Source organism: Ovis canadensis, chromosome 19 (assembly GCF_042477335.2).
Source record: "Ovis canadensis isolate MfBH-ARS-UI-01 breed Bighorn chromosome 19, ARS-UI_OviCan_v2, whole genome shotgun sequence".
Taxonomy (NCBI): Eukaryota; Metazoa; Chordata; class Mammalia; order Artiodactyla; family Bovidae; genus Ovis; species Ovis canadensis.
The window spans coordinates 73,441,938-73,454,136 of NC_091263.1; the positions used below are offsets into that span (position 1 = coordinate 73,441,938).

The window sequence follows — 12,199 nt, forward strand, 5'->3', positions numbered from 1 at the left end:
GCTAAGAAGGTGAACACCAGTGTAAAGAAACCACCTCCTTGTTGCTTTTCATAAGGAGCTCATGGATATAACAGGTACAAACTTCTGAAAGATGTTTTTTCACTAGAGGAGGGGCAGGGGCTCTACCCACGTAGACCAGAGGCCTACACAGAATCCAAGGCATCACAGACGGTGGTGGTTTTTAAGCCCTTTTGGTTGGTACTGGTTAAGAGAGGCCTTTGACCGTCAGGCCACACGCACCTGTCTTGCCGACTCCTCACCAGCTCCCCATTCTCCTGTCCCCTTCCCATCTACTTGCATGTTCTGACACAGATTACTTGACCTCCTGTGTTGCTTAGACATGACCTTGGCAGCTTAAGCGAGGTGCTACACGCGCGCGCACACACACACACACACGATGAGCTCTGCCAGGGCCGGGAGGAAGGAGGGAATGTGCAGCCTGGCGTGGCTGTGCCCTTCACCGAGCACTGCCTGGCCTGGGGCCCCGGGCAGGAGAACACACAGGCCAGAGGCTGGCTGTCCCTAACAGCGCACTGCACGGGCCGGGCCGGGAAGGCTCGCGGGGGGCGCCTACCTGAATCAGGCTCGCCTTCTGGCCTCTGCTCTTCAGGATCTTGGCGCTCCGCCACTGCAGGTACTTCTCCTGGTGGGAGTGGATCTGCAACGCGAGGGTGGGCTTCTGGCCCTGGAAGCCCTCGAGACTCGGGGCAGGGGCCATGGCCAGCAGCTTCCGCTCTGTGAGGTCTTCCTGGGACATGGGCATCCCAAACTCCTGGCTCAGCTCCTTGATCATGGCCGAGGAGGGCAGCAGGTCTCCCATGATCACCTCCCTGAGCCTGGAGCTGTAACGGCAGATGCAGTAGGCCCTGGAAGGCAGAAGTGCCCCCGCTCAGCCTCACCCATCTGGCACCACAGACCTGAGCACCCCCACCTTAGCAGGCGAGGGCGGAGAGCTGGCCCCAGGTCACACAGCGCATACACGAGGTGTCAGATTCTGTCTGCTGCGCCCACAGGGGCAGGGCGCGCGAGGAGGCCTCCTTCCCGGGCCTCCCAGCCCCCCACCACGTGCCGCTCCGGTTCTCTTCTGGCTCAGGTGGCCTTACTGCCCACTTGGCATCCACCCCCGCTCCACTGTGCGGGGAAGGTCAACAGGCTGGCCGAAAGGGTGTGGGGCTCAGGGCTCCTTCCTGCCAGGGGAAGGGCACTAGGTACGGAGCCCCGTGTCAGCGCAGCTGGAAGGACGCCGCGCCAAGAGGGGCACAGGGGCGCCCCCGTGTTTCCCTCCTTTAGGGCTGGCCGACTCCGGAGCCGGGACGCTGGGGAAGCCCGGCCGCGCGCGGCGGCCCGCACCTGCTCAGCGCCTGGAACACCTGCGGCGGGACCGCTCTGCGCACGTAGAGGGCCGCTTGCTTCACCAGCTGCGCCAGCGGCCGGAACAGCCGCACGCGGTACAGGATCGTCTCCAGGTCCGCGTAGAGGCGCTGGCGGAAGCGCAGCTCCGAGTTGTAGAGCGCCTTGAAGGGACCCTGCTCCGCCCGCGGGACCCTGCAAGGCGACAGCGCGCCAGCCGGCTCCTGCCTCTGCCAGGGACGCTGCGCCGAAACGCCGCGAGCCAGACGGCTCGGTCCCCGCGCCCGCCCCCGGCCCCCGCCCCGCGTCCTCCCCGCGCCTCCCGCGCCCCCCGCACCCCCCGTCCCCGCCGTGTTGCTGCGTTCGAGGCCCTCCATCTCCTCGGACCTGGGGAGACTAGAGGCGGCCTGCGCCGCGGGGCTGTTTGTGCTGGGCTGTGGGGGGCGGGCCCCCTTTGCTGGTTCCCCTGCTCAGGTTTTTCGCCCATTCTCCCACTGGGACGTCTTTATCGTTTCCTTATTCTTTCACAGGCACGTCTACACACACACGAGTACTAACTAGCTCCACATGTCGCAAATACTTCTTCTCACTTTGTGGCTTCTTTTTAGGGTGTCTTTGGATGAACAGAAGTTACTCAGTTTAATATCGCCAAAGCTCTCAATGTTCTCCTTTATTCTAATACCTCTGTCTTAGTTAAGAAGTCTTTATCCAGAGGTCATGAATATGTCCTCCTATCTTATCTGAAAGCTTTACAATTTGGCTTCTTAAAAATAGATTTTTCTTCTACAAGAAAAGCAAGAACATACAACGAGGAAAAGACTATCTTCCAGAAGTGGTGCCGGGAAAACGGCGCGGCTACACGTCAAAAAATAAAATTAGAACATTTTCTCACACCATATACAAAATAGACTCAAAAGTGATCACAGCTCTAAACACAAGGCCTGAAGCCATAAGCCTGTTAGGAGAATGGTAACCTCTTTGACACTGGTCCTAGAAAAAAAATTTTTTGGGGGGGTCTATCTCCCCTGGTGGCTCAGAGAGTAAAGAATCTGCCTACAATGCAGGAGACCCGGGTTTCATCCCTGGGTCAGGGAGATTCCCTCGGAGGAGGGAATAGCGACCCACTCCAGTATTCTTGCCTAGAGAATCCCACGGACAGAGGCGCCTGGTGGGGTACAGTCCACAGGGTCACAAAGAGTTGGACACAACTGAGTGATTAAACAGACACACACTCGGGCAAGGGAAACAGAAGCAAAAGTGAAACCAATGGGACCTGATCAAACATAAAAGCTTTTGCACAGGAAAGGAAACCGTCAACAAAGCATAAGGGCAACCTACGGAATGGGGGAGAACACTTGCCAAGTATATATCTGATGAGGGGTTAATATCCAGTGTTACATGCAACATTAATCCAGTATTAACATGCAATATATGAAGAACTCATGCAACTCTATGTTAGAAAACCAGACAACCCAATTGAAAAATGGACACAGGCCCTGAATAGGCATTTTTCCAAAGAAGAGACGCACATGGCCACCAGGTACAGGAAATCACGTTCAATATTATCAGTTATGAGGAAGATGTAAGTCAAAACCACAAGATAGCAACTCACGCCCATCAGAACAGCTGTCATCACAAAGGCGAGAAATAAAGCGTCGGCAAGGGCGCGGAAAAGGGGAATCCGGGCCTGCTTTTGGTGAGAATGTGAACTGACCACTGAGGAAGACAGCAAGGAGGGTCCAACTCCTAGATGGTCCAGGAATTCCACTCCTGGATATCTATCCAAAGAAAACGAAAACGATACTTTCAAAATATATACACACCCAATTTACAACAGCCCACGTATGGCTGCTCTAAGTGCCCGTCAACAGACGAAAGGATAAAGATGGGATCTATAGATACACAGGGTATTACGCAGCCATGAGAGAGGGTGAGATTCGGCCACGTGCACCCAGATGGACGGGCCCAGCCTGCGCTTCGCGATGTGAGTCAGAGAAAGACACACACGTCCTGTTTTCACTTACGTGAAATTTGCATTTGAAAACAAATGAACCACCGAAAGACTTTTTTGATGGAATCTGAGTAAGAAGAGACAACCGCAGCCTAGTTAAATTGTAAAGTGTCCATCCCCTTCCCTGGTGGTTCCGTGGTGAAGAACCCACCTGCCAGTGCAGGAGATTTGAGAGCTGCGGGTCTGATCCCCGGGTGGGGAAGATCCCCCGGAGAAGGGCATGGCTCTGCAGAATGCTGCAGAGGAGCCTGGTGCGCTACAGCCCATGGGTCACAAAGACTCCGATGCGACTGAGCCTCACACTCACTCACTCACTCACACACACACACACACACACATGCACGCCACTGAATCAACGGATGCCTCCCACCAGCGGCGACACTGAGCCTGAGCTTGACAGCGAAGGCGCCCCCACCGCCCTGACGGCGGCCCACGTACCGGCTCTGGTGACGGGCCCACAGCTGCTGGAGGCCGTGGTCGGCCAGGCCCTCCAGGATGAGGAGGTGGACTTTCCCATCCAGCAGGTGGACGCCGGTGAGCACATCCAGGTCGGGCTGCTCCTGGGTCTTCACCCGGATCTTGAAGGCAGACAGGATCTGCTGGATGTCCTCCAGTGGGTAGGAGTCCAGGGCCAGGGCCCTGGCGTTGATCATGGTGACGTCCTGCAGGAGGCTGTGCAGCAGGGAGACCCGCCTGGACTCGAACACAAAGACCACGCGGCCGAACCGGGAGAGCGTGGGGTCGGCGCCACCCAGCCCTCCACGCAGCGGCACCGCCACATCCACCCGCAGCTTCAGCAGGCAGCTGGCCTCCACGTAGTCCCCCGGCAGCATCAGGCTGTGTGGCACGCCCTCCCTGGGGCCCCGGGGCCCCACCGCGTGCCCTCTCCTGTGGCCGTGGCCCAGGGAGGCGGCCCAGGGCTCGCAGCTGTGCACAGGGGCGGCCAGATTCAGGTACTTGTGGCCGAGGAGGAGGTCGGCGAAGCTGACCCGGGCCACGCCGTGCGGGTCCCACATCTTCTCCTGGGTTGCAAAGGGGTTGCTCTCCGTGTCTCCTGAGGAGATGAGGGCCTGGAGGTTGAGATACGCGTCCAGGGGGTCCTCCCCAAACAGGGTGGGCTTGCGGGAATAGCTCTCGGACTTGCGGTCCCGGTCGTGCACTTCCACCACCATGGGGGGCCCCTCCAGGTACTCCCTCAGGTCGCTGGGGTGCATGGCCCCCAGGAAGATGACGTTGACATCCTGGAAGTACACGTGGCTCCCGTGCGGCCGGCCCTCCGTGCGGTGCGCCGGGGCCCTGTGGAACTGGTACCTGCAGTACACGGGGCTGCAGAGCCGCTGCGGACGGCGGGGCCGGGGTCACCCCCTGTCCCCATCCCCCTCCCCTCCAGGCGGCCCCCACCCAGCGGCTCAAATCCCAGCACCAGCTCATCGCCCCCCGCCCCCCACAACCGAAGCCCCCGTGGTCTTCGGTTCATCATCCGTAAGCCCCAAGGACAGAGCCCACTCTTCAGGCCACTGCGAGGACCCAGGGCCACCTGCAGGGCCCCAGCCTGGCGGCTGGGAGGGCTCAGGGGGCCGCAAGGTGCCCCCCGCACCCCCCGGGATGTCCAGTGCCACGCAGACAGGCCCTATGCCTCCTCTCGTCCCGGGGCCAGGCACGGAGAAGGCAGAGAAGAGAGGCCTTCAGGACAGGGAATCCGTGTGTCCCAGACAGACACATCGGGGGGCTGGCAAGGGTCACCCTGAGCATATAGAGCGCCCACGCAGAACTGGGGTCTGGTGTAAGAGGCCTGGCAGGGGCAGGCCTGTGTCCACACGGAGACAGGGAAGCTCGCAAGCGCCAAGCCTGCTGCATCAGAAGCTGCCCGTTGCCACAGTGTGTGGTCAGAACACACACTGCCGCTGCCAAGGCACTGTTTATTTTTCTGAAATTAAGGCTGACACTGAAAATTATCTGGAAATAATCCTGGGTGGGTTGGTATGGCTTCCCTGGTACCCGGAAGAAATAATGAAGAAGACTTTCTGGAGAAGTCCGCTTCCAAGCCTGGACTCAGAGAATCGCACTGAGACCCCTCAGGCTGGGGGACTCCTGGCCCCAGGAACCAACACCTTCTGGGTCTGGCTGAGCGGCCCTAAGTGGTGAGACGGGGCCGACGAGGGTACCTGTCATCAGGGCCCAGGGGACGGGGGACGGGGGGTGAGGCGCGGACGGCCGGAAGGGCCGCTCTGACCCCAGCCGGCCTGGCTCGCACTCACCTCTAGCTCCCTGAAGGGCACGGGCTGCGACGGGAGGGAGGAAACACACTTGATCTTTATGGTCATGGGGTTCAGATCCTGCTTCTGCTCTTCTGTCATGAGGGGAACCTCAGTTTTCAGCGTCAAGAAACAATCTAAGATGCTGGCCGACTGCCCACTGCCGTGGCTCACGACAGACTCCCATCCTGAGGACAGACAGACAGGGTGAGCCGATTCCCAAAGACAGCCCTGAGACCAGGACAGAGGGGCCGGGGAACCGGAGCGCCGAAGACAAAGTCAGACCTCAAGGAGGAAAACCCGAGATACCGGTCACAACTGGGGGACGCCCACAGGCACCACATCAGCACCCCTCTCTCCACTGGGGCCTCATAGGTTCCCGAAGAGGATCTGAGTGTGTGCCTTTTTAAAAACGCTCTTGTTTCTTTATCTCTGGCTGGGCTGGGTGCTGGGTCTTCGCGGCCTTGTGGGTGTTCCCTGCTTGCAGCTGAGGGGGGGCTGCTCCCTGGTGGCGGGGCCCCGGCTTCTCCCGTCGCAGAGCAGGGGGTCTGGGCTCACGGCCGTCGGCAGTTGCGGCGTGTGGGCTCATTCGTTGCGGTTTTGCAGCAGTGTGACTGCAGAAAGGAAGCAGGACCTGGCCTGCTGCAGGGCACACTGGCTGGGAGAACACTTCTCTCCTAAAAGGGGCCCGGACGTCTCAGCGGAAGGAGACACACTGGGGAAGGCAGGAAAAAAAAAAAGCTAAGCCCCAGCCCTGCAAGCCGAGGGGCCTGGTTAGTTTCAAACCCCAGATCTGTTAGTCGCCGTGTGACCTACAAGCAGTCACACGCTCTCTGAGGCTCCACATTCTCGTGTGCAAGAGGGACAGAGATCCCGCCCCTCTCAGGGTGCAGAGGATGGCGACGGCTCACGTGCAGGAAGGTGACAGACTGGTAGGCTCTGCTAGCATAGGGTCCACGCACAAAAAGACCGATTCGCTTCTGTTCACGAGGCTGGTAAGTATATGTTTAGGGCATCCGCACTCAAAGAGAGCAGCTGCTTCCAGAACAAGTCCCGGGCACAGACTGGGTACGTCTGCGGGGGCCACAGGCACCTCCTGGAGGACCCCTCCCTGCGCCCTTGTGACTCTTTGCAACAGACCAACTGCTTAAGGCCGTCGCCGATCATGACCTCTGTTCTAGGACTTCGTCAGCCTTTTCATAAAGACCACCCAGTTAAGGACTCTCCAGTGCAAGTTCAGCTCAGTTCAGTCACTCAGTCGTATCCGACTCTTTGCGACCCCGTGGACCGCAGCACGCCAGCCAGGCCTCCCTGTCCATCACCAACTCCCGAAGTTTGCTCAAACTCAGATGTCCATCACATCAGTAATGCCATCCAACCACCTCATCCTCTGTCATCCCCTTCTCCTCCTGCCTTCAATCTTGCCCAGCATCAGGGTCTTTTCCAGTGAGTCAGTTGTTTGAATCAGGTGGCCAAAGTATTAGAGTTTCAGCTTCACCATCAGTCCTTCCAATGAATATTCAGGACTGATTTCATTTAGGATGGTCTGGCTGGATCTCCTTGCAGTCCAAGGGACTCTCAAGAGTCTTCTCCAACACCACAGTTCAAAAGCATCAATTCTTCAGCACTCAGCTTTCTTGACAGTCCAACTCTCACATCCATACATGACCACTGAAAAAACCACAGCCTTGACTAGACGGACCTTTGTTGGCAAAGTAACATCTCTGCTTTTTAAAATGCTGCCTAGGTTGGTCATAGCTTTTCTTCCAAAGATCAAGTGTCTTTTAATTTCATGGCTGCAGTCACCATCTGCAGTGATTTTGGAGCCCAAGGAGTTAAAGTCTCTCAGTTTCCACTGTTTCCCCATCTATTTGCCATGAAGTGATGGGACCAGATGCCATGATCTCTGTTTTCTGACTGTTGAGTTTTAAGCCAACTTTTTCACTCTCCTCTTTCACTTTCATCAAGAGGCTTTTTAGCTCTGCTTCACTTTCTGCCACAAGGGTGGTGTCATCTGCATATCTGAGGTTATTGATCCTTCTCCCGGCAATCTTGATTCCAGCTTGTGTTTCTTCCAGTCCAGCATTTCTCATGATGTACTCTGCATAGAAGTTAAATAAGCAGGGTGACAATATACAGCCTTGACACACTCCTTTTCCTATTTGGAACCAGTCTGTAGTTCCATGTCCATTTCTAACTGTTGATTCTTGACCTGCATACACACATCTCAAGAGGTCACGTGGTCTAGTATTCCCATCTCTTGACGAATTTTCCAGTTTGTTGTGATCCACACAGTCAAAGGTTTTGGCGTGATCAAGAAAGCAAAAGTAGATGTTTTTCTGGAGCTCTCTTGCTTTTCCGATTATCCAGTGGAAGACTGTCAAGAGCCTTCTCCGACACCACAGTTCAAAACCATCAGTCTCACGCTATTATATTTTATGGGAAAAGCAGCCTGCAGTTGGCTTGATGAGCCACAGCCATCTGCAGTTTGTGGCCACAGACCGTGGCGTCGGTGCCGGGGGCAGGGGGCAGGGGTCTCTCTGCTTCCCTTGCTGGAGGCGCCTGGTGTGCAGCTGCCCCGTCAGCAGCCGTCCTGGCAGAGGAGCAGCCTCCTCACCAGCAGCCTGTCCGATCCCGCCATGTGCAGGGCTCCCCTTAGAGCCGTCAACACACAGCATCTTTTGTGATCCATGCTACACCCCTGGGGGGAAGGAAGTCACTGTCCCCATTTCACAGATGAGGACACTGAGGCTCAGAGAAAGCAGGCAACCTGCTGGGGAGCGGCTGAGCCAGAATCACAGCCGGCGTGTCACTCCCGCAGTCCCTGTCAGCGTGTACAAGGCCCTCGTGGCAGGGCTTACAGGGAGGGGAGCCCAGGCACCTCTCGGCTTCGCCTGCCAGACACGCCCCTCCAGCAGGCGTGTCTTCAGCCGGGCGTCCCCCTCCCCTCACTGCAAAGTCAGGAGCCGGCCAGGCAGGTCCCTGGGGCCCACCCACCTGGAGCAGCAGCGGTTCATGAAGCAGCGTGAACCCAAGACGCTGCCCCAGGCGGGGTCTCGGGGCGGCTGCATGGAGGCATGGTCCTTCTGGACAGGGCTCCGGCAGTGCGTGAAAAGTCCCTGAAAACTCACTTTGGGTGGAACTCATCTTCAAAAATCTGTCTGGAAGTGCGAACTGAAAAGTTGAGAGTGTTTTCTCGAAACGTATCAACATCAACCCAAGTGCCTACGGGAACAAGAATTTTCCCAGCATTCCTGAACCTGGAGAGTGACCCTGTGAGTCGACCTAAGCTGCTTCTTCAGATCATCCGGAAGACGGCGGTAGTTCACCCTGATGGTCAAAAACCCAGAGTGAAGTAAGTCTCGGATTCCCTTCTCTGAAACAAGGAGGATTCCCTCCATGTTACCTTTTTAAGACAAGGTCAGATAATTTTACTCAATCAGCTCATTTTTTCCATCCATGGACAGAATACCTATTTATTTTCTATCAAACCTAGTTTATAAACTGGGGCGGATCTTCAAAGCAAAAGACTCAGACCCTCGTTCTGCCCCTGAGCTGTGTGTCCTCCGGGAAGCTCCACACTGAAGAAACGGTGAGGATGATAACCACGCCCTCTTCCAGCAGCACCATCAGTTCACTGGGTCAGAGTTTGTCCTGAGACGCCGGCGGCAGGACCTAAACCCTGCTTACCTGTCCCCGTTTCCTGTACTGGATGCCCTTAGGAACAGTGTTCATGCAAAGCAGCATTTTAGCACACACACCTGGGCCGTCTGTCACCCTCACATGTTTGCTTGGACTTTGCAATCAGACCTGGGTTGGAATCCTGGGTTCGCCTGCTCGCTGTGGGAGCCTGGACGATGCGAGTGGCCTCTTTGCGCCTCCGTGTCCCGCCCTGAATGGTGAGGCTGCTCACCCCCAGTGTGCAGAGGTGGCGCTGGGCGTCCGTCACAGCCCGCCTGCCGGGACGCCGGGTGCCTACCTGCCAGCAGCGGCAGGACCTCCAGCTGGATGGAGAAGCTGCCGTGCTTCACGGGGCCTGCCAGCCGCACGTCCGCGGCCCTCTCCCCGTGAGACGTCTTCCTCCTCCTCTGCACCTTCCTCCTGCCGTCCGACTCTTTCCGCTTACCTGTGAGATCAGAGGAAGGGAAGAGCGTCAGGGAGGGCTCCCTGCAGTCAGAGGCTCCTGCCCCCCCCCAGCGGCGTCCGCCTGTGGAGAGCAGCAGGAAATGAGGGGGCGTCCCGGTCCCCCCACCCACCGCTGCCCAGAGCCTGCCGTGCCGACACCAGCCACGGAAAACACCCAAGTTCTCCTCCACGTTGGCCCTTAGCCGCGGCGCAGGGTTGACGGCTGGGCCCTGGAGCTGAGCCATCACAGTTCCAGAACCAGCTCCTTGTCTCCTACGGGGCAAGCGCTAACCAAGCTGAGCCTCAGTCCCCCGTCTGCCGAAGAGAGAAGGGAAGCGTCTGTGGGAGGCTCAGCCCAGAGCCCAGCTCGGACGACAGCACGCAGGCGCCGGGCGACTAAAACCGCGAGCTACTGGTTCTGCAGCAGAAAGACCGACGGGACCGACCGCGCTGGGCAAACGCCCAGGAACAGGCACACACAGAGGGGCGCGACAGGGGCCCGAGGGAGCACTTCTGACCAGCGGGAAAGGGGGCACGGGGTGACTAAGGGCACTGACTGTCCACGCCACATGCAGGGTGAGCTGCAGGCCAGAGACGGAAAAGAAAAATTTCACAACGATCAGACGCACACATGGGGGACTAGGCTGCCGTCTGGATAAGCACAAGTTTCCAAACTGTTCCCCAAGGTGCAAACTGGGGAAGAACAGGCGAACGCCTGTCACACGTGACGAGACAGCCTCCGTGCAGGGGAACGGTGAGACACAGGCCAGCCTGCGGAGCTTCCAGTGCGTGAACTACGCAGAACTGTTCCAAAGACCCTAAAAAGTAAGGCTTGGGGACAATAGGAAAAATCATTTCAACCCAACAGAACACCATAAATGAAGACACACACATAGGGCGATGACTCCCAGACGCTCCCGACCCCACGAACCAGGAACTGGGCCCTGACTCTGCCAAGCGAGGGTGAAGCAGAGGAGAAGTGGGAATCCTTGGTGCTGCCGTCAGGAGGGCGAGGGGGTGCAGCCAGGACTACACCAGCAGCATCTCCCGAGGGACCAGCGAGCCTGTCCCGCAGCCGGGAACCCGCAGGGCAGGCGCCCAGAGCCTCCTGCGTGTGCTGGAGCCCCAGCAAGGACGGGCACCGCCGCTGGCAGCGATATGAAACTGGTGACCAGCAGATGGCTCTCAGCGAGGCCAGGGTGGGCGGAGAGGCCGGACTGGCGCCAGTCAGTCAGCTCAGCCGCTCAGGCGTGTCCAACTCTTTGCGGCCCCATGGACTGCAGCACACCAGGCCTCCCTATCCATCACTGACTCCCGGAGCCTACTCAAACTCACGTCCATCAAGTTGGTGATGCCATCCAACCATGCCATCCTCTGTCATCCCCTTCTCCTCCCGCCTTCAATCTTTCTGAGCATCAGGGTCTTTTCCAGTGAGTCAGTTCTTCGCATCAGGTGGCCAAAGGATTGGAGCTTCCGCTTCAGCATCAGTCCTTCCAATGAATATTCAGGACTGATTTTCTTTAGGATGGACTGGTTGGATCTCCTTGCAGTCCAAGAGACTCTCAAGAGTCTTCTCCAACACCACAGTTCAAAAGTATCAATTCTTCGGCACTCAGCTTTCTTCACAGTCCAACTCTCACATCCATACGTCACCACTGGAAAAACCATAGCTTTGACTAGACAGACCTTTGCTGGCAAAGTAATGTCTCTGCTTTTTAATAAGCTGTCTAGGTTGGTCATAGCTTTTCTTCCAAGGAGCAAATGTCTTTTAATTTCATAGCTGCAATCGCCATCTGCAGTGATTTTGGAGCCCAAGGAAATAAAATCTCTCACTATTTCCATTGTTTCCCCATCTACCCATGAAGTGATGGGACCGGATGCCATGATCTTCGTTTTTTGAATGTTGAATTTTAAGCCAACTTTTTCACTCTCCTCTTTCACTTTCATCAAGAGGCTCTTTAGTTTTTCTTCGCTTTCTGCCATAAGGGTGGTGTCATCTGTGTATCTGAGGTTACTGATATTTCTCCCGGCAATCTTGATTCCAGCTTGTGCTTCATCCAGCCCGACATTTCTCATGATGTACTCTGCACAGAAGTTAAATAAGCAGGGTGACAATATACAGCCTTGACGCACTCCTTTCCCGATTTGGAACGAGTCCATTGTTGCATGTCGGCTTCTAACTGTTGCTTCTTGACCTGCATACAGATTTCTCAAAAGGCAGGAAAGGTGGTCTGGTATTCCCATCTCTTCAAGAATCTTCTACAGTTTGTGGTGATCCACATAGTCAAAGCCTTTGTCGAAGTTAAGAAAGCAGAAGTAGATGTTTTTCTGGAACTCTCTTGCTTTTTCGATGATCCAGTGGATGTTGGCAATTTGATCTCTGGTTCCTGTGCCTTTTCTAAATCTGGTTTGAGCATCTGGAAGTTCACAGTTCATATACTGTTGAAGCCTGGCTTGT

At 56.7% G+C, this 12,199-nt stretch overlaps 1 protein-coding gene across 1 annotated transcript in view; it reads right to left on the reverse strand.

Annotated features, from left to right (window-relative positions):
- CFAP92 (cilia and flagella associated protein 92 (putative)) overlaps positions 1-12,199 on the reverse strand; it is a 30,304-nt gene that overhangs the window by 6,297 nt on the left and 11,808 nt on the right. The window contains exons 7-11 of the mRNA XM_069562075.1: positions 9,596-9,742; positions 5,620-5,804; positions 3,800-4,698; positions 1,351-1,545; positions 575-866 (exon numbers count right to left, since the gene is read on the reverse strand). Of these exons, the coding sequence (XP_069418176.1) occupies positions 575-866; positions 1,351-1,545; positions 3,800-4,698; positions 5,620-5,804; positions 9,596-9,742 (1,718 nt within the window). The remainder of the gene's footprint in view (positions 1-574; positions 867-1,350; positions 1,546-3,799; positions 4,699-5,619; positions 5,805-9,595; positions 9,743-12,199) is intronic.